Source organism: Hibiscus syriacus, unplaced genomic scaffold (genome assembly GCF_006381635.1).
Source record: "Hibiscus syriacus cultivar Baekdansim isolate YM2019G1 unplaced genomic scaffold, ASM638163v2 tig00110610_pilon, whole genome shotgun sequence".
In the NCBI taxonomy this organism is placed as follows: Eukaryota; Viridiplantae; Streptophyta; class Magnoliopsida; order Malvales; family Malvaceae; genus Hibiscus; species Hibiscus syriacus.
Genome location: NW_024062800.1, coordinates 5,657,084 through 5,682,919, shown reverse-complemented (window position 1 = coordinate 5,682,919; position 25,836 = coordinate 5,657,084). Strand labels below are relative to the sequence as shown.

Sequence of the window (25,836 nt, the reverse complement as noted above, 5' to 3'; positions counted from 1 at the left end):
CCACCAAAGCTCATTCTCAATTTAAACCTTAGGCTTCACTGCAGTTCTTAAATTATACATTTACTTTGGCGATCTCACATTTACTTTAGTTTTATTGGGAGATTCATCTCGTTACAGGATCTTTAACTCGATAATTATTGGGTGAATCATTTTTGTCATGATTTGAATGTAATTCCTATTTACAAAGTTACAGAACTCGAAATTACCTCTTTGACCTATTAATATAGCAGAATAGCTCTAACAAGAGAATGCAAGTGTTAGAAAGTCTTCGATTTGATAGCTTGAATGGAACTTACTTTGTAAAGCTTGGACTCACTAAAAAAAGCATCAAAATTTCCAAATAAAAATACTCTAATCTCAAATAAATAATGAAAGTAGTATAAAGAAATAGAGATCGATCCACAGGGACTAAAGAAGTCTGAATAATTTTCTTGTTTCAATCCTTGGGTTTTAATTGCAAAAGTAAAAACGAGGGCCTTAAAAATATGAAATAATAAAATAATAAAAATAAATAATGATCGGAAAATGGTGAGAAAATAAATAAAGTAGATAAGGTAGAAGAATTCAATAGAGATGATATAGCCTTAAGCTTTGCTTAGCCTCAAGTTCAGTTGATCATCGAAATCGAATTTTTCCTTCGTGGTCTACTCCAGTTACAGTTAACAGATCCCAAACCCTATAGCTAACTGTTCTTTCCAACTAATCAAAATTTCTAAGTCTATCTCCAAAATTTGGTCCTTGTTGGTCTAACCATTCTATCGTTGTTAGATCCAAAATAACGTTTATGTTTTTGAAAAGCTTGACTCGAGTTATAGCGTCTCACTAGAATCAAACTTGATTTTGATTCTACTTAGTAGACCACCACTAAGTTTGTTCACGGGAAGTTGAATTACGACTAACCAATTTGACTTCCAAACTTCAAGCAAAAACAGACTTGAATTCAACGTGCACTTTTTGAGTTAAAGATGTAGTGACTTTTAAGGGAATGAACGATTGTCATTCCTAGTTTCCAAAGAATCAAAGAATATAATATGAAGGTGAAGACCCAATTCTCACGATTAGAATTGAGATTCCCAATAAGCCTTTGGCTAAGTGAAAGTTTAGCTAATCATGAATTGGATCATGCTTAGCATTGTGGAAAGAAAATAATGATAGAAAATTGAAGATGAAAGAAAAACATAACTTCATTAATTAACTAAGGAAAAATAAATTTCAATCTGTCTTCCAACTATTAAACCTAAGGGGTATTTATAACCCGAGTTTTCTAAGTAAACAAAATAAATAATTCCTATATAAAATATTATAATAAAGATAAAAATAATCAAATTAAAAATCCTATCGAGACTATTAAATAAAATAACTAATTCCTAAATAAAATATAATAATAAAATAATCAAATTAAAAATCCTAAATTATAAAGGTTTATCACAAAAGATGAAAATAAATATTTGAGTTTTGTAGTTCTAGTTGAATTTGCTTCATTTTCTAGATAAACTTATCCCAGGTAAATTCCAAATTAAATATTCAAGAGGATTTCGCTTGTCTTCTAGAAGATGCTGACTGGACTGTAAAAATCAGTTGAATTTTTAGACTAATTAATATCCAAAAATTTCCAAGCGATAAATGAGGAGTAAATAATAGTAAAAATATGCAATTTTAAAAATTTATCAAAATTCCCTTACTTATTCATTGCTTGTCCTCAATCATACTTCAATTCAACACACTAAGTTTTTCATTTACCTTCCATCATCTCATTTCACATCTCAAAATACCAAAAAAGTCAAGTACACATCAAATATTCGAACCAAAATAACAATCAAGTAGAAAAGCATGAATATGATAAACTTATAGAAAAATCAAAACATCCCATTAATCCATTAATTTCAAATGCAACAAGAATTAACACCCTCGCATGGATTCACTCAATGCTCTCAAAATGTTTAGGGTGTAATCAACTGTCAAACTTAGAATATAACAAAATATTATCATAGGCCTAAGGCTATGGTAAAGATTAGTAAAGAGGATCGAAAAAAATTAAGGCTTAAACTTACAATTTTATCTTAAAAAGACAACCGATACTCGATTATGGCTTGACTCTCTAAGTTCTAGTGGTGTCCGCCAAGCTGTCGCAACGGGACTTCGGGTGGACCGGGATCGAATCTCGACTTAAAATGAATGATTTAACTTTTTGGAGTTGTCATCAACCTTTTTGGGTAGGTAAGTTCAAATACATTAAATTACATTTCTTACTAGATATACGTCTTATCAGAGATTTATGTGGAAGGATTCAGAAGTCGATTACGTGTGCGGAAGGATGAGAACCCCAATATCGTCCTTTCGGTATCACCACCGTTACAAGTTGTCTTAATAGTAAAAAACTAAAAAAAAAATTAGACCAAAATTTAAAGAAATTATCCATATTACTTACCTTTTAAGAGTTTATTACTGAAAAAATAAATAAATTAGAGATTTAAAAATAAGATTAGGTCTAATCTATAAACATAAGGTAAAAAAAAGTCACAGTTACCGATATAAAAGAAGCATACATAAAAATAGAACTAATACTAAAAATATGAATATACAAACCTTAAAAGTCACATACAATAAATATGAAAAAATAAATATAAATAAGATAATTTAAAAATAAATTAAAAATAAACTTTTATTATATTAAAATAAAATGAAAATAAAATAAAATATAAAATATATTAAATGTAATAAAGAAAAATCAAAAGTTGAAACAATTCGGGAAAAAAAGGAACATGACCGAAACAAATTAAAAATATAAATCAAAATAAAATGGAAACAAATCCAAATCAATTAAGAAAACAACTGCATCAAATCAAAATAGAAATCAATGAAAAGAGAAAATATAATAAATTAAAGAGGCAAACGAAGTTTTGAGCAAATTAAAAAAAATTAATTTGTAATTAAAATTGAGGTTATTAATAAAAGTAAAAAAACCTTAAAATAAAATTAAAAAAAGTAAATCTATATTGAAATAAATACCGATCTACGATTTTTATTGAAAAACCTTCAAGAAAACTAGATATAAAAAATACTATTTGATAGTCCTTTCTTGTTCACCAATTTTCTCTCATCCAATAAATTTTTAATTAAGATAGGGTCAAAGTCAACCGAAATAACACAAATTTAGGCAAAATAAAAAAATACCATCCGGCAAAATTTATTTTTTATGACTCCTCTATTTTATGTTCTTTTTTTTCCCGCTCTCTCACCAAAAATTAAGATAGGATGGCGTACGTTAAGTCTTCTCTCTCGGTGCATGTTAGCAAGACTAACAGCGATTGAAGACGAGTCATCCTTTCCTTCTGATTTCTCGACTAGATTGAATTTCTTTTGATTCTGCTTGCGATTTGGGGGTTTTGTTGGCGATGCCTACGGGATCTGCAACTGATTGGAGAAAATTGTTTGCGGCGGGCAATGAGCAAGAATTAGATTTCTTCCCTCCAACGGAGATTGAGGGTTCGCTTATTGTGAAACCTCCGAAGCACATATTCGAGGAGGGGATCTTAGAATGGAGGTATGCTCTTGTTGGGCAATTTATAGGCTCAACTCCCAATTTTGGGTTGTTGCAGAAGACGATTGACCTGATGTGGAACAAGGCTGCTCCGGTGAAGGTGAGCATTGCGGGATCCAATCTTTTTGTTTTTTCTTTTACTGGTTCGTATGCCAGGGACTGGGTTTTAGAGAATGGTCCCTGGCATATTCAACACAAGCCTCTTTTCCTTAAGAAGTAGGAGCCGAATTTGAAGGAGTTGCACTTCTATTTGGATCGCATGCTAATTTGGTTTCAGCTCTTCAATGTCCCCTTGGATTTATTTTCAAAGAGCGGTTTAAGCTACATTGCAAGTGCAATTGGTAAGCCTCTTCACATGGACTCTATTACAGCTTCTAGGGAGAGATAGGAGTTTGCTAGGGTTTGTATAGAAATTTTTGTAAATTCTAAGATTCCAGATTACATAGATGTGTTACTTTGCGATGATTCTATTTCCCGAATTAAGGTTGTTGTTCCTTGGAGGCCTTCATCTTGTGTGGAGTGTAAGAGATTTGGGCATTCTGTTAAATTCTGCCCTCTGGGGAAGAAGAAATAATGGAGGGTAAAGCAAATAGTACATGAAGCTAAACTAGATGATACTGTAAATACTAGTATAGTTGAGGCTGAGAAGCAAAATCCTATAGTAGATCCTGGAGGTAGCATTTAGACTGAGCAGATTGATCCATGTAATTCTAAAGGTGTTGTTGATACTTGTTTAGACAAGGCTCAAGCTGCTTCAGGGGATGGAGCTAAAGATGGCACTAAACAGATCACTCAGGAGGGTCCTCCTGGTAGCAACCCCCCATTGAAGCGTGGAAGAGGTAGGCCAGGTAAAACTACTATGGGGGGCTCCAAGAATAAATTTGAGATTCTGGCCTCCATTGATCCTGAACATTTGCAGCCGGTTGAGGACTCGGGTAAGAAGCAACGAGCAGCTTCGCTTGGGGTGGCTAAACTGGTCCAGGATTTGAAATTAAAGAAGAAGGAGCAGGTTGACAAAGTTATGAAGCTGGAGGATAGAGGTTGTGCCTCTTCTTCCCTAAATCCCTTATGTTAATTTACTACTGGAATGTTCGAGGATTTAATAATCCTCGCAAGCAAGGTAAAGTGATGAGGTGGGCTGCGAATTGCCAAATTGATGTTCTCTTCTTATTGGAAACTCGAAATAAGTTTGATAGCTCTTTGGCTATTCTAAGTCAAAATTTTAGTGATTGGGAAGCTTGCTGTAATTATAATCATGCTGCCAACGGTCGAATTTGGGTTCTCTGGCGCAGATGTATGGATTGCTCAGTTGTTTCTGTTTTTGACCAATGTATTTCTGTTAGATGTGCTATTGGGGGTAACACTTTTATTCTTATTGCTGTTTATGGTTTGAATGAGGGAAATGGTAGGAGGCAGTTATGGAGTCAACTCAACTCTCTGGAATGTACTGTGGGAGATCTTCCATGGCTTATAGGTGGTGACTTCAACATCATCTTGAATGTCGAGGAAAGCTCGGTTTATGTTAGTTCCTCGACTTTGGTTGACAGTTCTGAATTCCAGAATTGTGTGGATAATTTGGGGATTTTTGATCACCCCTACAATGGTCCTTGCTTCACTTGGTCAAATAAACAGCAGGATACTTATTTAGCTCGTAAGCTTGATCGTGTCATGATAAACCCAAGGTGGATCGATGTTTTCCCAGATTCTGCAGTGGAGTTTCAGGCCCCTGGGGACTCGGATCACTGCCCTGCCTTTGTGTGGCTCCACAAGGCAGCCCCTAGTGCAAGGCCAAAGCCGTTCAAATTTTTCAACTTTTGGGCCTTGCACCCGGGGTTTTTAAACATTGTGAGAGATTCTTGGCAGCAACCAATGGCTGGAAATCCAGCTCAGGTTTTGTTCCAAAAATTGAAGAGGTTGAAGTGCTCTCTCAAGGCTTTAAATAAAGCTCATTTCAATGACATTTCAAATAATGTGAAACAGAAGCGAGAGGAACTCCTTAGTATTCAGCTTGCTAATCTTTAATGGGGTTCTGCTGGCAGCAGCATTGAGAATGAACTTCAAGTAGAAAGGGAGCTAAAAAATCTTGAAGAGGCTGAGTTACTATTTTACAAACAAAAAGCTAAAGCCAATTGGATCAAGGAGGGTGACCAAGGGACGAAATTCTTCCACTCAGTAGTGGCTAGCAGAAGAAAGAGTAATACAATCAGAGTTCTCTATGACCAAGCGGGGAATAGATTGGACTCTTTTGATGGTATTTCGGCTGAGGTGATTAAATTTTTCCAGAATCAGCTGGGTTTGGTAGATGATAATGTCCTGGGCAGCACTGTTTCTACTATTAGGGGTCTTCTTAATTTCTCACTCCCTACAGGCGCTGACGGTGAACTGTGAAGAGATGTTTCTGATGCTGAAATTAAAGAAGCCATTTGGGGGCAAGGCAATGATAAATCTCTTGGGCCCGATGACTTTAATCCCTTCTTCTTCAAGAAAGCTTGGTCCATAGTGGGTGTGGATTTTGTTGCTGCTATCAGGTATTGCTTTGACATATCTTTTATTCTCCCTGCCTTTAATGCCACTGCTGTAGTCTTGGTTCCTAAAGTGCCAAATCCTAGCCTTGTCAAGGACTTCAGGCCTATATCATACTGCACAGTGATATATAAGACCATTACAAGGATTTTAGTGAGACGATTGTCTACTGTGTTCCCTAGCATGGTTTTAAAGAATCAAACTGCTTTTGTTAAAGGTAGGAGTATAGTGGATAATACCCTCCTTGCCCAAGAGGTTGTTAGGGGCTATAGTAGAAAGAACATTTCCCCTAGATGTGCCTTGAAGTTGGATCTATAAAAAGCGTTTGATTCTCTCAATTGGGATTTCTTAGTTGTTGTTCTCACTGCTCTTGGCCTTCCTGCTAGATTTATTAGCTGGATTTCTGCTTGTTTTACCAAGCCTAGCTATTCGATTGTAATAAATGGCAGTTTAGTTGGTTATTTTAGGGGGGATCGTGGTGTTAGGCAAGGTGACCCCCTTTCACCTTATCTCTTTGTGCTTTCCATGAATGTATTATCAAATCTATTGAACCTGGCTGCTCTTAAGGGGATTTTCAATTATCATCCCAAGTGTAAAAGGATTGGTTTAACCCATCTTTGCTTTGCGGATGATCTCCTCATCTTTTGCGAGCCCTCTGTTGACTCTATTAGTGGTGTCAAAGCTGTTCTGGAAGTTTTCAATCTCATGTCTGGGTTGAAGCTCAATATTAACAAAAGTGAGATTTTTGTAGCGGGGTTAACTGCTGCTCAATGCACTGCCATCAGTGAGGGCACTGGTTTTAAATTAGGCAAACTCCCTGTTCGCTACTTAGGAATTCCTTTGGTGACTAAGAAGCTCATGGAGAGAGACTGCCTTAGTCTCATTGATAAAATCAGAGCTAGGTTGACCTTGTGGGAAAATAAACATTTGAGTTTTGCTGGTAGGCTCCAGTTAGTGCGTTCTGTTTTGTTCAGCCTAACTAATTATTGGTGTAGGCAAGTTATGCTTCCTCGGGGGGTAATCAAGAAAGTTGAGCAGTTATGCTCTCGGTATTTCTGGAAGGGTGCTGATCTTTCTGCTAGGGTGAGCTGGAGAAAGATCTGTCTTCCAAAGTCTGAAGGGGGCCTTGGTGTTATTGATATACAAGGATGGAATAGGGCTTGTTCTGTGAGGTTGATTCGAAACTTATTGGCTGATGAGGGTTCCTTGTGGGTGGCTTGGACTCGGTCTTATGTTATTAAAAATGCAAATTTTTGGCATATGGTTCCTCCTACTGATGCTAGCTGGAATTTCAAAAAGCTGTTAAAGATGAGGCATTCAGTTAATCATCTCTTTGTTAACCGTGATTGTGCCCTCAGTACTAGGCAGATATGGGAGGACTTGCGCATCGTGGCTCCAAAGGTTGCTTGGCATCATCTGGTTTGGTTTTCCGGGCGCATCCCTAAGCACAACATAATTCTGTGGATGGCCATTTTGGATAGGCTTCCCACCCGGGTTAGACTGATGCGAATGGGACTAGTAATAGAGAATGATCGATGTCTCTTCTGTGATTTGGTGCCTGAGACTAGAAATCACATTTTCTTTGAATGTGATTATGCTAAAAGCCTGTGGAAGGCCATCCTTCTGCTCTGTGGAGTTAACCGAAGAGTAAGCCACTGGGAAGGCGAGCTTTCATGGGCTGCTCACTTCCTTAAAGGAAAGTCCCTCCTCACGAGAGTGTTTAAGCTTCCTTTGACAAGCTATGTGTATGTCATATGGAGAGAAAGGAACAACAGACTGTATGGTGGATTACTTAGGCTGATGAGTGATATCCTGCTGAGCATTAAAACTGATATCCAGATTCGACTCGATGGTTGGCCAATTAACAGAAGTGACTCTAGGAACATTGCCCTTTGTGTTAGCTGGGGTATTTCATAATTGTGATGTTGTTTTCTCTATTCCTTGTTAGCCTTTGTTTAGCCTTTGTTTTGCATCTGTTCTCTTTGGTAATGCTTTGCTATTAGATGGATGATGTGTTGTAATGAGTTGGTTTTTTTTTGTAGCAGAATTCTGCTTTCTTGGGTAATGAAATTGATTATCCAAAAAAAAAAATTACATAAGGAGAGTACTTATTTGTAGGCCTTAAAAAATTTAATATATTTTCATTAATGCTAGATACATCAATTAAAAGAAAAGAAAAATAATAAAAAATCTTAAATTACTTAAAATAAATAATGGAAATTTTAAAGCTCAATTTAATTGCAAATAATCAGTAGAATAATTGTAATTTGTAATAAATTACAATTCATATATTAGGCCAGTCTTCAATTTTTTGCACACGTAGTCTTCGCTAAAATAAGTATATCTAGAGTTCTCGATTTCCGATTGAAGCATTTCAAAATGTGTTGGAAAGCTAACTAAAATTTGATTATATTTCAAGAAGACATCATGCCTTGAAAATGTTCGAATTGCATCCAAAAATTCGTTGTAAGTCAACTGATGTATTGAGCTTTAAAATTTACTTCAATTAAAATATTTGAGTCATAAAAATGATAGACCACACAAAAATTGGATAATACAAGTGTTATTTATACTTTACTTTTATTTTATTTTATTATAATTGGGTATATTACGGTTTAATACCTAAATTATCATTTTTGATTTATTTTAGTATTTAAAATTTCATTTTTTCAAAAGCATACCTAAAGTTTAGTTTTTCTTTTATTTTAGTATGATGTCGTTAAAAACTTTAGTTTTTGTTTCATTTTAGTACCCCCTTTCAAAATTTAACATTAAATTTTGAAGAAAAAAATAGTAAGTTTAGGTACTAAAATGAACCAAAATTGATAGTTTAGGTACTAAACGCGTTAAGTTTTTAACAACATGGTACTAAAATGAAATGAAAACTAAATGTTAGGTATGATTTAAAAAAATGAAAGTTCAAGTACTAAAACGGATCAAAACTGATAGTTTAAGTACTAAATGCGTAAATTACCTTAAAATCACATAAATGAATAGCATAAAAAGACATTAATGTCATGGATAAAAAACATAAAAATTGAATCAACATTAAATAATTTAATTAAAGTGAAATTGATAAGATTGAACGAATTAAGTTTCCTCAGTAGTTGAGGGTTGATTGTTATCTCTAAATGTTTTTGGTTTGAACAACAACCATTACAGGGTATTTAAGTGTTCAGAGTCTCTAGAACAAATTACGTGATAATATATTTATATCTTTAGAATTCAATGTAGAGACACTAATTTTTGATGTTTTAAAATTATATTTGTTAAGACAATCTCAATATAAACTATTTCGTATTGAAAATATATTTATATATATTTTTCTGTACATGTCCCATAATAATTTCGAATTCAGTAGTAGATAGCTTGATAGGGTCGTTTACGCTACTACGAAGTTGCTTTGCGGTGATAGTATTGTCATAAATCAATAGAAATTTGCATATCAAATATGTGTATGCTTTAAAAGAGAGGAAAGAAGGCAAGGCAAGGCAAGACATGCTTGATTGCTTCACATGTAAAGGTAAAAACCCGAGTCGAGGTTTTCACTTTCCCCCCTTTATCAAACTACAATGTACTTTGCCGTATAATTGGTGTCGTCCCTTTTGTTCAAACATAAATCAAAATGAAAAATTGCGATTATTCTTCTCTTTCTTATCATTTGCAGGATGGGTTGGTACGAGCTACTATGGATAGGAAGGCTGCTTCTTCTTATGCAATTGGTTCATGGTTGGGGAAAACTTGGTCATTATGCTGTTTGCAAGATTGCTGAGGTATGATTATGCAATTGCTTCTTCTTTAGTCAAAAGCTGCTGACCATTTCATCTGATTATGCGTTTCTTGATCCTTCAGGGGCATCTTACTGAAGATGCCACGGCTACTGTCAAACAACTGCTCCCAGATTCTGCTAAAGGTGAGCTTGCTTCTGTATGTTCATGGCCTGATCACATCAAATATTACTACAACTGGCAGTGGACAACCTCCTTACACTATGTTGACACCCCAAATTTCAAGTGCAACTACAAATACATCCGTAAGTGTTTCGGTTCTACTGTCCATCATAAATATTTTAAGAGATATGAAGGGTCGTGGTAACCTTTCTTGTAGGAGACTGCTATGATTCTGCTGGGCACAAAAATAATTGTGTGACAGGAGCAATTTTGAACTATACAAAGCAACTCCTTACATCATATCAGAGATATAATCCCATGTTGAAATGTAAGCACTGTTCATGCATATACTCCTGGAGTTGCACTAGAAATAATAATACAAGGTTTATTTATATATGCTCTCCTTTTTGTTTGTGACAGACAATTTGACAGAGTCACTCTTGTTCTTAGCTCATTATATGGCGGATGTGCATCAGGTTTTTACTCATATCACATACATGGGAAAATCTAGAAAGCATTAATCATATAAATATTAGATATATATTTATATTAAATACATATATATATGTTATTTTTTTTATTACAGCCATTACATGTTGGCTTCACAGGAGATTTAGGTGGGACTAGTATTAAAGTTCGTTGGTATCGTAGGAAGACAACTCTGCACCATGTGAGGTCTTCGTTACCCCCTTTCCATTTTTCACATCGATAAGTAGTTAGATGTTGTTAAAGAAGATCAATGGTTAAACAATGATTTAATCTTTCTTCTACGTTCAAATTCGAGATTTAGTCCTTATATTTTACTTTAAACTATTTTGGTCTTTTTAAATATGATACGTGTGAGAGTATTTGAATCTAGTAAACAAGTTCCTTGTCCAATGTTACATATCCTTTGTACCAACAGTTGGTCTAGTGAGATGATACACTAGATCCCTTAGACAAAGCCGGAAGTTTAATTGCAAATGGAGAAAATTGGGTTGGGGGAGAGTCACCCTCGCCTATGCAATATCCGATCCAAATTAGTTGATTGATAGATTGAGTATCGGTATTTGGGTACTCAATGTTACATATTCGTTTTTAACAAGATGGCCAAAGAATGGATTTGGGTAAAAAAGGTGCTAATGAACTTGTGTGTGAGAGTGTTTAAATTCATGTGTTTTTGTGTTACTGCATCCATATACGCAATATTATTATGTACTATGGTTATTCCAGGTATGGGATACCATGATTATTGATACTGCAGTGAAGACATTCTACGGCTCGAATCTTTTAATTTTTCCAGGTGTGTGAGAGTGTTTAAATTCTTTTTCACCGCTTTGGGTTTTAAATGTGATAGTTGATTGGTGCCTGTACTTCTTATTTCATCCATAGGATGATGCTTGGACCAATGAAAAATCATCATGGAAATACTGCATACATAACAACACAGTTTGTCCTAACATGAAAGTGTATGCCACAGTTTATTCTTTATCATATAAAGTATGGTATTCATGATTATACTCGTATCTAACACATACCCGAATCTGAATAACATCGCATTATTCTTAAATTGCTTCGATATACAGATATGCTTCTGAAAGTGTTAGGTTAGCATGTAAGTATGCATATAAGAATGCCACACCTGGAAGCACCTTAGAAGGTATTTGTTATTTCCTCTTTCTACTGTTTTCTTGTTCGATAATTAAAGGCACTTATGAAACTTGATCTATGTATCAAAATAAAACAATGAAAATGAATGCAAGCATTCGTGGTTCGCTTTGGTCCATGGAATTAGTATAGAATTATAATTCGTTAATTTTATCGTTTGTGATTCGTTGGAAGTGATTTTCTTTGGATCAAATTTTTAGAATATGAATCGTAATGCTTTTTTTTTATTTGCTGATAAATTTATTTTTATAATTTTCCATATATTAAACGGTGAAAGTATATAATTTTTTTAATAATTATTTGAATTATTATAAAATTAAAGGATTAAATTTATAATTAAAATAAATATCTTTAACAGCGAGAGTACAATTGTGACATCTTAGCTTTACTTTTCTGTTTCTCTTGATATACTTCTGCTCTTTCCTTATCTTCCTTTCTGTTCATTCCCCGGAATATCAATCAAAAGAAATTGTCGATTCCACCGCTAAGGCTTGGAAAGATCGACCCTTACACGTCTTTCCACCTCTTCTCCCACTGAACTCTTCCCCTACTTTTGTTTCCTTTTCTTTTGCTGTGCTAAGTATGCGAACGAACTTCGAATTGGAATAAACGAATTTAAACGAGATTCGTGGGGTGAGGGGCGAAATAGGTAACATTGGATCCAAGTCCAAAATTGTTGCAGATAAATAGCCGAGTTGCTCTTGGCTCTATCAGCTGGCTTAAACATGACCGAATTACTGACCTTTATTCCTTCTACTATATCAACTCTAGTTCACTATTTGATACCATTTCTTATATTATTATGCAATCTGCCATGGTTGGCAATGGCTGAGATAAGGCTATATGAAACCAGATTAGCTAATCTTAACAGAAATTCTGCATGGTATTCTTTTAACACAAACTTCATAATTTTGCTCCATAGATGATTATTTCCTCTCTCGGTTGCCCGTCGTGGAGAAAGGGCTAGCTCAAGGTGGGATTCGCCTCGCCTCTGTGCTCAACCGGCTGTTTAATTTCCGAGTGAAAATGGGTCGATCTTCAAGATAAAAGACCAGAGATGCATCTTTAAATGCCGTAAGCTCCATTGTAATACACACTTATTGCTCATACAGCCACTGCTTTATATATGCCAAACCTATGTATCGTTCATCCCTTTGTCAACTTGTTCAAGAATACATAATTAACTGTACACACTATGCAAAAGATGAAAACATGAGTAAATAGGGATATAATAAAAATTATTAAATAATCATGTGCATCAATTGAAATAAGTTTTACAGTAATTATTAAATAACTGTACACTCTATGCAAAAGTCATATAAATTTAAATTGAAAGACAATTAATACAAAACTAGAAAATATGATAATAAGAAGTAAATATGCATAATAAGTTTCACACCAAAACCATTAAGGAGGCCTACAAATACATATGCCACTAGAAGTATTAAATTATTGTATTATGATTAAACGTCGTTAGAACATCCTTGAAGATGTCGCCACCCTGACTCAAACTCAGATCTAAAATATGACCGCGAAAAATAATTCAAAACGTTTAACTTAACAAAATTCAGCGGTATATACATTTTATTATACTTCATGAAGTTCATAAATGTAAGGCATGTAAGCCACAATACAAACAATAAATAATTAGAAAGTTTATCATATATTATAAATCAGTTAATCCTTTACTTAGCTATACATAAGAACATACACACGTACGATTTCCAACATTTATACACAAAATGTATTTATACCGTAATTATCATTTCTAATGTATCTGTCACTTGTTCATCAAGTGTACCATAATATAATAGTGCATGTATGTCATGATTAATAATCGGGTATCATGTAGTCCGGCGCCACTAAGGCTAAACATATAATATCAAGTGCTCCAATCAGTACACTCGCGCCACTAAGGCTAATATATAATATCAAGTCCTCCGATTAGTAAACTCGCACCACTAAGGAGGCATAGTAAATTAGTTCCCTTAAAGTTATGTATCATAGTAATGTTACCATTAAGGCCATTCATCATAACATCACCGCTCAGATTACGAGAATGATTACACATTAGCAAATCAATGGTGGAATATTTTGAACGAGATTGACAGGCAATCTCACACATTCTCTTTGGTGCAATTCATGTATGTGCAAAGAGAGCGAAACAGAATGGTGAATTATCTAGCAAAACAAGGACTATCTCGTCAAGCTCTGTTAAAAGTATTGAGTTGTCATAATGTAATCCAATGGAATACCAATATTTTTGATATTTTTTGTCTATGATTTAATGGAATTCAGGGGAACGTTAACCTAGTTGAGGAGTTCTCCTTTTCTCCATTAGATTTAGGGAGTTTTTTGTTCAATTGAAATAAGGCCTAGAAAGACTAAACTAATGAAGGTTTCCTTGTGTCTAACTTTATCAAATGTTCAATGCCAAATGGGGGAGTATCAAAGTAACATATTTTGGACAATCTTGAAGGAGCCAACTTAGCAACACCATCTACGATAGAATTTTCAGAATGTGGAACCCAACGTAAGCGAGTCTCCCATGCATAGCAACGCAAGGCTGCTATAGTTCTGGATAGCGAAAGAGGACTATTCGCTACATCTTTTTCATTAACCAGCTTTATTGTTTGAGCACAATTCGATTGTATCTCCCATCTTGAAACTCGTTGGTCTCATGTCATGTGATGACCTTCATATACCCCACATAACTCCTCATGAAGAATTGAAGATATATTGAGGTTTTTGCTGAAACCTAGTATCCAAGTACTATTCAGATCATGTAAAGGCCCACCAGCTGTGCCCACCTGACTCAATGATTCAATGCCTCCATCACAGTTCAAACAAAACCACCCATTGAGGGGTCTAGATCATCTACACCTTCCACGTGGAACAACAGCAACACTAGCTACATTTGGAGGCTGGTATTCAAAGTAATGTGCCCAGCTATATACGCATTGGAAGATCACAAATAGCAGCTGAGTTACTCCACTGAAAATTTCATCATTTCGACGCTTCCAAATCTGCCAAAGAAGCGATGGAAAAAGAAGAAACTAGGATAACTCAAAACCTTGTGGGGCAATTGTTTTCGCAAGATTTGTAATTAGACAAGGCACAAGATCAAAAGAGAAAAAGTTGGTAGCACTCTGAGGGGGTAAAATACCTTGCCAAAACAATCGCACCTCTGTGCAGTCATGCAAGACGTGTAGGGCTGTTTCATGGGGAGAATCATAAGAGAGACAAGAAGGATTCGATGCTATTTTTCTACGAGTTCATTCACTGTTCATCATGAGCTTTTGCTTAATCGAGATCCAAAGAAAAAGGCGAAGACGTTGCAGTACTGGAAGTGTCCAGATGAACTTCCATATGCTATTGGGATCACACCAGCAACCTTCTGATAATTTGCAATAAGCTTAATTAATACTGAAGGCATTTGTATCAGTCCATCGCCACTCGAAGGAATCACCTATATCCGTAGGATGAAGGGGTTCGGATACTTGGAATATGAGCTAGTGCCATTGGGGGTAACAAGTGAGGATAAAGAGTTCATATCCCAATGGCCATCAGGAGTTGCAAGAGTCTGTACTAACAAATCTTCACTGACCAAGGAGGAGTCAAGGGCATGGTCGCGCAATGGCCTTAGAGAAGGCACCCATTTGTCCTCCGAAAAGCAGTAAGAAGACCCATTCCTGACGGACCATTCTAGGCGTGGCAGGAAAGAGCTCCAAGCTTTTGTTGATCTACGCCAAAGAGGAGAACAAATCGATTGAAAAATAAAAGACGAACAAGGTTCAGAGACCTTGTACTTTTGCTAGAGTATTTGAACCCAATAGGCATACTTGTTTGTGAGAATATCAAACCAAGCTTCATCGTAAACACAACATTCTTCTCATGAATACGAGTGACACCAAGGCCACCCCTTTCTCTCGGTTGGCACACAACTTCCAAATTAATGAGTGAAGCTTTCAGGGTTGAGTTGGAAAAATCCCATAAGAATTTTCGAATACACATCTCAATGTCCATGCAAACCTATTTCGGGAGAGACATGGTTTGCATGAAGTAAATAAGGATTGCACCTAGCATTGATTGAGTGAGGGTGAGACGATCGACTAAAGATGGCGTTTGAGCAGCCCAACCTGAAAGTTTACCACGAATCATGTCTACAATAAAGGAGTAGTCTGCAGTTGTTGATTGCTTGTGGAGCATTCGCACTCCTAAGTACTTGCCCAGAGAATCAACATCTCAAAATCCACTCTTAGCCACAATTGCAGTTCCAGTAGCAATATTAGTAGCAGGAGAGAAGTAGATATGTGTCTTTTCCATACATAACATTAGAAAAAAAGGTGATTATCCGTAAATATCCGTAAGGTTGAAAGACTTTCATGATAAAGAAAAGTTTCCTAAACAAAGAAGAAAATCATGCGGATGTGCGAAATTGGTCTAAAGCAAAGAAAAAAGAGTAAGGGGATATTCTACCAAGGCACTATGTGTCAGAACTGTCTAATTACACACTGTTGGGACCGTCGGCGCACCCCATGACACAAAGGAAACAAAACTCGATGGTCTCACCAGCGATCCAAGTACGAAAAACTGAAATCGGGAGGAAGGGATGCGAATACTTACAGCGGGTTCCTTGAAAAACAGCAAGGACAACAATGAATACTGGCGATATAGATCGGTTCGAATCGTAAGCCTCCACGAAATCACGTCTTGGCCTCTACTCAGCTCACCCGATTGAGAGCAATATTTTTCTTCCCCAAAACAGTTTTGAGAGAAAAACGGCTGAAGGTTTTGTCTGTGTGTTCTAAAACGGCTGCTAGACCTAACATACCCTTTTATAGCCAAGTTATCCTAATAATATTAGGGTTTTATTATTTAAGATTAATTAAATATATATTTAATTAATTAGAATTTAATAATCCTTTTATATCCAAGTTACCCTAATCATATTAGGGATTTTATTATTTCAAATTAATTGAAATTAAATATTCAGAATTATTAAAACATATATTTAATTAACTCTAGATATATATTTTAGTAACATACAACAAATTGTACATCTTTGCTCGTTTCAATCATAAGGTGTGACCTTGTAGGTTCTTGTAACGTTAGTAGTGATTATTAGAACAATTCTAATATTACATACAATGAGTGACATCTAGCAATATATCATTGTCACCTAAGTTACAAGAAAATATGATTCGACATATCATCTTAGTGATTAACTATTTTATATATTACATCCTTATGTCCTTTATATCTAGAATAGGCACAAGTCTTGGAATAGTCACACTTGTATAGCCCATCTATTGTTTCTTGATATCTAGAATAGACTGTAATTAACGAATAGTTTATGATATCTCATATCAACTTATTCGACCATGGCCATGCGTTTCTAGTCTTACTCAATCAAGTGGTTTGTGATATATTTTCTATTATGTAGGAAGGAAAAATCCTATCTTAATCATACACACCCACTACATATATTGAGATATATTCAATAACAGTCTTTATAGAGCAACCAGTTACGGAGCTTGTTTAGCTGCATCAAAACATACAACAATATATGTTGGGATAGTATTGATCTCAAGTCTGAGGATCAGACATATAGTCATCACCATGAGCAATGTTATGACTGTCACATAATAATCCAAGACATATGCTCATGGTCAGTCAATCCAATACATTGTTCTCTAACAATATAATCATGTATCAATTCTGACATCTCTATGTTAATGACAACTCGTTATCATTAATCAATAACTTGTTAGTCTTAAACGTATTATTATTGTCCATGCCCATAATAATACTTGACTAGAGATCTTTTAATAATAACAATTATGTCATTATATGGACTTTATTATCTTCCAGTTTATGTTAAACACATATATATATAAATGAAAATAATAGCGGCAATGCCTTTATTCAATAAAATCGATAAATAAAAGTATTATTACAATCATCATATGATTGGACATTGGGTATACTCTAACAATCTCCCACTAGCACTAAGACCAATCACTCACATATCTAATACCGAGTGACTCAGTTTGACGATCATACCTCTGCTGTGTAAGAGGTTTCGTCAAGGGATCAACAATGTTGTCATCCGTGTGTAATCTACATATTTCCACATCTCCTCGATCAATGATCTCTCGAATGAGATGAAAGCGCCTAAGAATATGTTTGGATCGTTGATGAGATCTGGGTTTCTTTGCTTGTGCAATGGCTCCATTATTGTCACAAAGGGGTTCTACATCATCTGATATGCTAGGAACAACCCCTAATTCCGATATAAACTTCTTGATCCAAACAACCTCTTTTGCTGCTTCACTGGCTGCAATGTATTCAGCCTCTGTTGTAGAATCAACTACTGTGTCTTACTTCAAACTTTTCCAGCTCACAGCACCTCTATTAAGACAAAACACAAAATAATATTGCGATCGTGAGTCATCCTTGTTAGTTTGGAAGCTGACATAAGTATAACCTTTTATACTAAGCTCTTCTTTCCCTCCATAGAAAAGAAATTTATCCTTAGTTCTTCTTAAGTACTTAAGGATATTTTTAATTGCAACCCAGTGATTTTCACAAGGGTTTGCTTGATACCGACTCTTCATGCTTAGAGAATACGATACATCTGGTTGAGTACATATCATGGCATATATTATAGAACCAATAGCCGAAGCATATGGAATCTTATTCATCCGTTCTCTTTCTAGTGGAGTTGAAGGACACATTTCCTTAGAAAGAGAAATGCCATGTCTCATAGGCAAAAATCCTTTCTTGGATTCTTCCATATCGAACCTTTTCGGAACTTTGTCTATTATGTACTTTGACTCAGACCTAGAAGTCGTCTTGATCTATCTCTATAGATCTTAACTCCTAAGATATACGCTGCTTCACCCAAATCTTTAATAGAAAAACAACTACTTAACCAAGTCTTAACAGACTGTAAAGTAGACATATCATTTCCTATGATGAGTATGTCGTCTACATACAAGATTAGGAAAGAAACAATGCTCCCACTAGCCTTCTTATAAACACAAGGCTCATCTTCATTTCTAATAAAACCAAAATCTTTGATTGCATCATTGAAATGAAGATTCCAGCTTCGAGAAGCCTTCTTTAGTCCATAAATAGACCTCTGTAGCTTACAAACCTTTCCAGTATTTCCTGAAAAGATAAAACCTTCTGGTTGTGTCATATACACATCCTCTTCAAGTTTTCCATTAAGAAAGGTGGTTTTGGCGTCCATTTTCCAGATTTCATAATCATAGAATGTAGCTATTGCGAACAGGATCTGGATGGACTTAAACATAGCTACAAGGGAGAATGTTTCGTCATAGTCTACACCATGAACTTGTCGAAAACCTTTAGTAACTAATCACCCCTTGTATATTTGTACATTACCATCTATGTCTATTTTCTTCTTGAAAACCAATTTACACCCTATAGGTTTGACCCCTTCATGTGGTTCAACCAAAGCCATATTTGGTTTACTGACATGGAATCCATCTCAGATCTCATGGCTTCAAGCCATTTCTCAGATTCTGGGATAGACATTACCTCTTGATAAGTCCTGGGCTCATCTTGATCCATAAGAAGAACATCTCCATGTGTCGTAACGAGAAATCCAAATCTCTTAGGTGCACGATGTTCTCTCGTGGATCTATACAGTGATTGTGTTTCTAAATCTGTTGAATGCTCCTCAACAACTTGTGAAACATGCTCAACTTCAGGTTTATTTATTTGTTGCTCTTGAACTTCTCCAAGTTCAATATTTCTACCCTTCCCTTTCTTTGAGAGAAATTATCTTTCGAGAAAAACTCTTATTCGAGCAACAAACACTTTGTTCTCGTTAGTATCCCTTAGTTTCTTTAGGATATCCAACAAATATACACTTATGAGATTTAGGTTCGAGCTTTGTAGACATCTGATATTTTATATAAGCTTACCCTAAATCTTCATAAAAGACATACTGAGACGTTTTCCAGTCCATATCTCTTATGATGTCTTTTGAACCGATTTAGATGGAACACGATTTAGTGTGAAAGCGGTTGTTTCAAGTGCATGTCCCGAAAAAGAAGTCAAAATATCACTATGACTCATCATCGATCGAACCATGTCCAACAATATTTGATTCCTTATTTCAGAAACTCCATTCCACTATGGTGTACCAACTGGTGTAAGTTGTGAGACAATCCCACATTCTTTTAGGAGTTCATCAAACTCTATGCTTAAGTATTCTCCACCTCGATCTGATCGAAGTGCCTTAATACTCTTTCCTAGTTGATTTTGTACTTCATTTTTAAATTACTTAAACTTTTCAAGGGCTTCAGATTTATGGCGCATAAGATAAATATACCCATACCGACTGAAGTCATCGGTAAAAGTAATGAAGTAATGGAAGCCACCTCTGGCTTGTGTATTCATCGGTCCACATACATCACTATGTATTAACCCCAATAAATCACTTGCTTGCTCCCCTTTACTATTAAAAGGAGCTTTAGTCATTTTTCCGAACAAGCAAGATTCACATACATCATATTGTTCGAAAACAAATGAATCTAAGAATCCATCTTTATGGAGTTTTGATATGTGTTTCTCACTTATATGACCTAAATGGCAATGCCAAATATAAGTTTGATTTGAGTCATTTGTTTTTGATCTCTTATTATTTATGTTATAAATGGTTTTATCTTGATCCAAAATATAGAGACCATTAACCAATTGTGCCGAACCATAAAAAACACTATCGAGATAAAAAGAACAACAATTATTCTTAATAATAATCTCAAAGTCAATCTTGTCCAAACAAGAAATAGAAATAATGTTCTTAGTCAAACTAGGCACATAATAACAATCCTCTAAATTTAAATCAAGTCAACTAGGCAAAGATAAAACATATGTCCCTATAGATAATGCAACAACTCTTGATCCATTTCCCACTCGTAGGTCCACGTCTCCTTTAGCCAGATTCCTTCTGTTTTGCAGTCCCTGTTCAAAAGTAAAAATATGAGAACCACAACCGGTATCTAATACTAAAGAAGTAGATGTTGACAAATTAACATCAATAACATAAATACCTGAAACAAACATTCCGTTTGCTTTTGCCTTCTTGACCTCTTCAAGGTAAACATGGCAGTTTCTTTTCCAGTGTCTGGTCTTATCGCAATGGAAACATTTTCATTCTTTGCTAACTCCCCCTTTGGGTTTCAATGCATTTTTCCCTTTTGGTTTGGTCTTACCATTGCCCTTAGACTTTTCCACTACATTTTTCTTTCCCTTTCCTTTGTCCTTGTGGACCATCAGAATGGGCTTAGGTCTAACCTTTTTCATGTTACTTTCAGCAATTCGTAACATGCCAAGTAACTATGGCAAAGTCTTGTTAATTTCATTCATGTTGAAATTAAGGACAAGTTGGCTAAAGTTATCTAGCAACGATTGCAGGATAACATCGGTAGCCAATTTATCTTTGAGAGGAAATCCCAGCCTTTCTAACGTTTGGATGTAGCCCATCATCTTGATAACATGAGCTCCTACAGGAGTTCCTTCTGCCATTTTGCATTGAAATAGAGCTTTAAAGGTCTCATATCTCTCTTGACATGCTTGCCCTTCATATATTTCTTTGAGATTTTGAATCATCTCATATGCAACCATGTCCTCATGTTACTTCTGAAGCTCAAAAGTCATGGTGGCAAGCATTAGACATCCAACATATAACATATCATCCATATGTTTCTTGAATTTGTCTTTGTCAGCTTTTGAAGCATTAGCTGCCGGTTCATCAGGAACAAGTTCCTCAATGACATATTCCTTCATTTTCTGTTTGAGAACAATTATCAAATTACGAAACCAATCAAGGAAGTTTATGCCATTAAGTTTATCCTTCTCAAGGAGTGATCGCAGTGATAAAGTGTTGTTTGCCATTAAATCTACAACAATGGAAATATTAAAGTAAGTAAATTTACCGAATTAAAATTTATAAATAGGACTTTATTTACAAATTACTGCCACTATTTTATTCAAAATTAAAAACCCCTCTTTGTTTTAATTTCGAAAAAATTCAACGAAAAGTTTTCTAGTGGGTGAGGATCCATAATACATCAATTTGCTAAATTAGCTTTGTCTTTTCTTTTAGGATAGTGATTATTTAGGTAATTAACACTTTACTAGTTATATCTCATGTAACTCCTCATTTTGGTGAACAACTTTTGTTCAAGTCATCTCATGACTTATCCAAATATTTAACCTCTAGGTTTCTAATCCTATTAGAATAACTTGCTAAGTTATTACCAATATTTCAATCGGTAAAAATCACTTTCTTATTTTCGTGTTTAACCAAGATAGATTTATGTACCAATGCTTTGGCAAAGCCCACACAATATCGATCAAAGCCTTAACGAGAGTAAATATTGGATGGTTAAGTTAACTTAGATTATAAAGAGGGATTTGCGTAATTATCTCATCATCATTCGTTTTATTAGTAGGCCCTTATTGATCTCATCAATATTTATTCTTATTTTATCATTTGATGCATTGCATACAAAACAGATATAGCAATAAATAAGATGGAATGGTTATAGCCCAAAATAATGACTAAGGTGGCCCATCCCAAGCCAATGGGAGAACCAATAACCCTAAAGCCTAAAACTATTGTCTAGGCATATTCTCGCCATTCTTCTGCTCCTTGTGAATCTTCATAGGTTTACAATTTTAAAAGAAACTCGATTTACATACAAAGGAGTAAGATGAGAAGAGAAATACAACATAATTATAGAAAGGCGCGGCTCGCAGACTGTATTTCAAAATAAATCATTGTAAATTTAATAAGGGCTATAACCATGCATATCAAACACCGTGCAAAACAAACATGTCATATATATATATAATACTTCTATTTCCATCAAAAAACTTCACAATTTGATAACAATTATCAACAGAATCATGTTTTTGGGATTTTCAATCCCGAAGGTTTTCTGCATCGGAACAACCATTGTTCCACTTCCAAACGTGATCTACTATTGCACTCCCACTTATCATCCAACAACAAATTGATTGAAAAATATATTAACAAATTGACATATTAATCTTTGTGGTTATCGATTCGAACAATAATATCATCATATTTATCGAAATCAATAAAACTAAAACATGCATCTCATACATATCACATCAACAAAAAAATTAACCGAAATTCAGATCGTACAAGTGGCTCTGATACCACAGTTGGGACCGTCGGCGCACCACATGGCGCATCGGAAACAAAACTCGATGGTCTAACCAGCGATCCAAGTACGAAAAACTAAAATCGGGAGGAAGAGATATGAATACTTACAGCGGGTTCCTTGAAAAACAGCAAGGACAACAGTGAATACTGGTGGTGTAGATCGGTTCGAATCGTAAGCCTCAACAAAATCACATCTTAGCCTCTGCTTAGTTCACCCGATTGAGAGAAATATTTTTCTTCCCCAAAATAGTTTTGAGAGAAAAACGACTGAAGGTTTTGTGTGTGTGTTCTAAAACGGCTGCTAGACCTAACAAACCCTTTTAAAGCCAAGTTACCATAATCATATTAGGGTTTTATTATTTCAAATTAATTAAATCTATATTTAATTAATTAAAATTTAATAATCCAATTATATCCAAGTTACCATAATCATATTAGGGATTTTATTATTTCAAATTAATTAAATCTATATTTAATTAATTAAAATTAAATATCCGGGATTATTAAAACATATATTTAATTAACTCTAGCTATATATTTTAGTAACGTACAACAAATTGTACATCTTTGTTCGTTTCAATCTTAGGGTGTGACCTTGTAGGTTCTTGTAACGTTAGTAGTGATTATTAGAACAATTCTAATATTACATACAATGAGTGACATCTAGAATATATCATTGTCACCTAAGTTACAAGAAAATATGATTCGACATATCATCTTGGTGATTAACTCTTTTATGTATTACATCTTTATGTCCTTTATATCTAGAATAGGCACAAGTCTTGGAATAGTCACACTTGTATAGCCCATCTATTGTTTCTTGATATCTAGAATAGACTGTAATTAATGAATAGTTTATGATATCTCATATCAACTTATTGTAGCATGGCCATGCGTTTCTAGTCTTACTCAATCAAGTGGTCTGTGATATATTTCCTATTATGTAGGAATGACAAATCTTATCTTAATCATACACACCCACTACATATATTGAGATATATTCAATAACAGTATTTATAGAGCAACCAATTACGGAGCATTTTTAGCTGCATCAAAACATACAACAATACATGTTGGGATAGTATTGATCTCAAGTATGAGGATCATACATATAGTCATCACCATGAGCAATGTTATGACTGTCACATAATAATCCAAGACTTATGCTCATGGTCGGTAAATCCAATACATTGTTCTCTAACAATATAATCATGTATCAATTCTGAAATCTCTATGTCAATGGTAACTCGTTGTCATCAATCAATAACATGTTAGTCTTAAGCGTATTATTATTGTCCATGCCCATAATAATACTTGACTAGGGATCTTTTAATAACAACAATTATGTCATTATATGGACTTTATTATCTTCCAATTTATGTTAAACACATATATATAAATGAAAATAATATAAAAGTATTATTACAATCATCATATGATTGGTGTTTGGGCATACTCTAACACGCATTGGCCTCCATCAAGCAAAATGAGCTTTAGGGGTTGAAAAAGATCTGGAAAAGTTCAAATTTTAATGAGAAGCAAGCATTTCAACAAGGTTGTGGATATATACTTCATCTAATGTATGTCACTATAGACCCGATCCTGATTCGAAGCATGATAAAATTTTGGAATCTAGCCTATAGTTACTTAATATTCAATTGGGAGGACATGACTCCGAAACTAGAAGAATACCATTTTTTGTTGAATTTGCCGAAAGTTAAAGTGGACAAGATCTATTCTCAGTCAATAAAAGGACCATCCTTTAACTCAAAACTCACAAAGATCTCGGGCACAAGTGACAAGTGGGTGACTGATCACCTGCAGTGAAAAGGAGAGAGTGAATGAGTGTCGTGGTTCCACCTACAAAAGATAACTGAAGCACATGTGGATGAAAATATAAGAAGTGATGTGTTTTCCTTGGGGATCTATGTCTTGGTAATTTTTCCTAAATATTTGGGTATCATCGAGTTAGATGTGGTTGACTTATTTGAAAAACTAAAGAGATAGTTGAATCAAGTTCTTGCAATCATGGCTAAATCATTCAGATCTTTGAACATTTGTAGGAGATTGGTAGGAGGATGCTTTATGGGTTGTGATCAACTGCTTACTGTTTGGATCAAAAGTCATTTCTGAAAAGAATAAAAAGTCAACTGCAATCGTTTCCTAAGGATTATTCTCATATTACAGAGTATATTACAAAAGAATGGCATGAGTAGTCATATAATGACCAATGGATTGATTTCTTCAGGAACCTTCAAGGTCAAAATATAGCATGGTGAGCCTTATGGATGATGCACACTCAAATCTTGTTCAGGTGTGGAGACTCTGATTAGATTACACTTCTAGGACTATGGGGAGGAATTGGATAACTTCTTTGTTAATTATGAAACAATATGGTGCTAGACAGTTCGTCCTAGTGACCTATGGGCTAGCTAGCTCTGAGTTTGACTACAAATAAGTCAATTATAAGAAGAAGGTCAAATATGTGGTTGATTAATTGATGTTGACTTTTAGGACCAAGGTAGTTGGACCTAATGTCATGTTAACACCTGATTATTAAGCCTGGAGAATTTAGATGGTAAATGAAAAAATTCCTTTAGCTTCTGCAGAATGATCAATGCCGATGGAAGAATAATTCAGGAAAGTTCCTTCGAGCCTAGAATTACATAGGAAAGAATTTGAGGTGGAAAGACCCAAAGATACCAAGAGAATTGAAGAAATGGAAAGAGAAAACTTCATGCTAACTCTTGATGCTGAATTTCATGCCAAACAGTTCGAAATGATGAGAAAAAGAAAAGAAGTGGTGGAAGATGACCTAGAAGACCTAAAAATGATTATCAAAGGTTACAACAAGCCAGAAAGGGGTTGGGTCAAGTAAAGCACCTCATCAGTGGGCTAGAAAGTTGGTAGCTGTAAAGTGTCGAATTAAGAGTCTTGAGGTTGAGAACAAGTGTCAGTTTAAGAAGTTACAAGTTAAGAAGGCAAAAATAGGGGAATTAAAA

At 35.0% G+C, this 25,836-nt stretch overlaps 1 protein-coding gene across 1 annotated transcript; it reads left to right on the top strand.

The window, feature by feature from the left end:
* Positions 1-4,669: 4,669 nt before the first annotated feature.
* LOC120135683 lies at positions 4,670-12,648 on the top strand. Its single transcript, XM_039151914.1, has 14 exons — positions 4,670-5,460; positions 5,581-5,925; positions 6,070-6,281; positions 6,417-7,960; positions 8,068-8,081; positions 9,732-9,837; positions 9,917-10,097; positions 10,172-10,282; positions 10,375-10,430; positions 10,541-10,624; positions 11,167-11,238; positions 11,326-11,402; positions 11,520-11,593; positions 12,524-12,648. The coding sequence occupies exons 1-14, from the start codon at positions 4,670-4,672 to the stop codon at positions 12,646-12,648; spliced, it is 3,792 nt and encodes a 1,263-aa protein (XP_039007845.1).
* Positions 12,649-25,836: the final 13,188 nt, after the last annotated feature.

Bases quoted from the DNA above. Each gene is read 5' to 3' on its own strand.
- LOC120135683 (XM_039151914.1), top strand. From the start codon at position 4,670: ATGAGGTGGGCTGCGAATTGCCAAATTGATGTTCTCTTCTTATTGGAA. The intron at 6,282-6,416 runs GTAGGAGTATAG...GGGATTTCTTAG, and splicing joins TCAAACTGCTTTTGTTAAAG to TTGTTGTTCTCACTGCTCTT. The intron at 11,239-11,325 runs GTGTGAGAGTGT...TTTCATCCATAG, and splicing joins ATCTTTTAATTTTTCCAGGT to GATGATGCTTGGACCAATGA.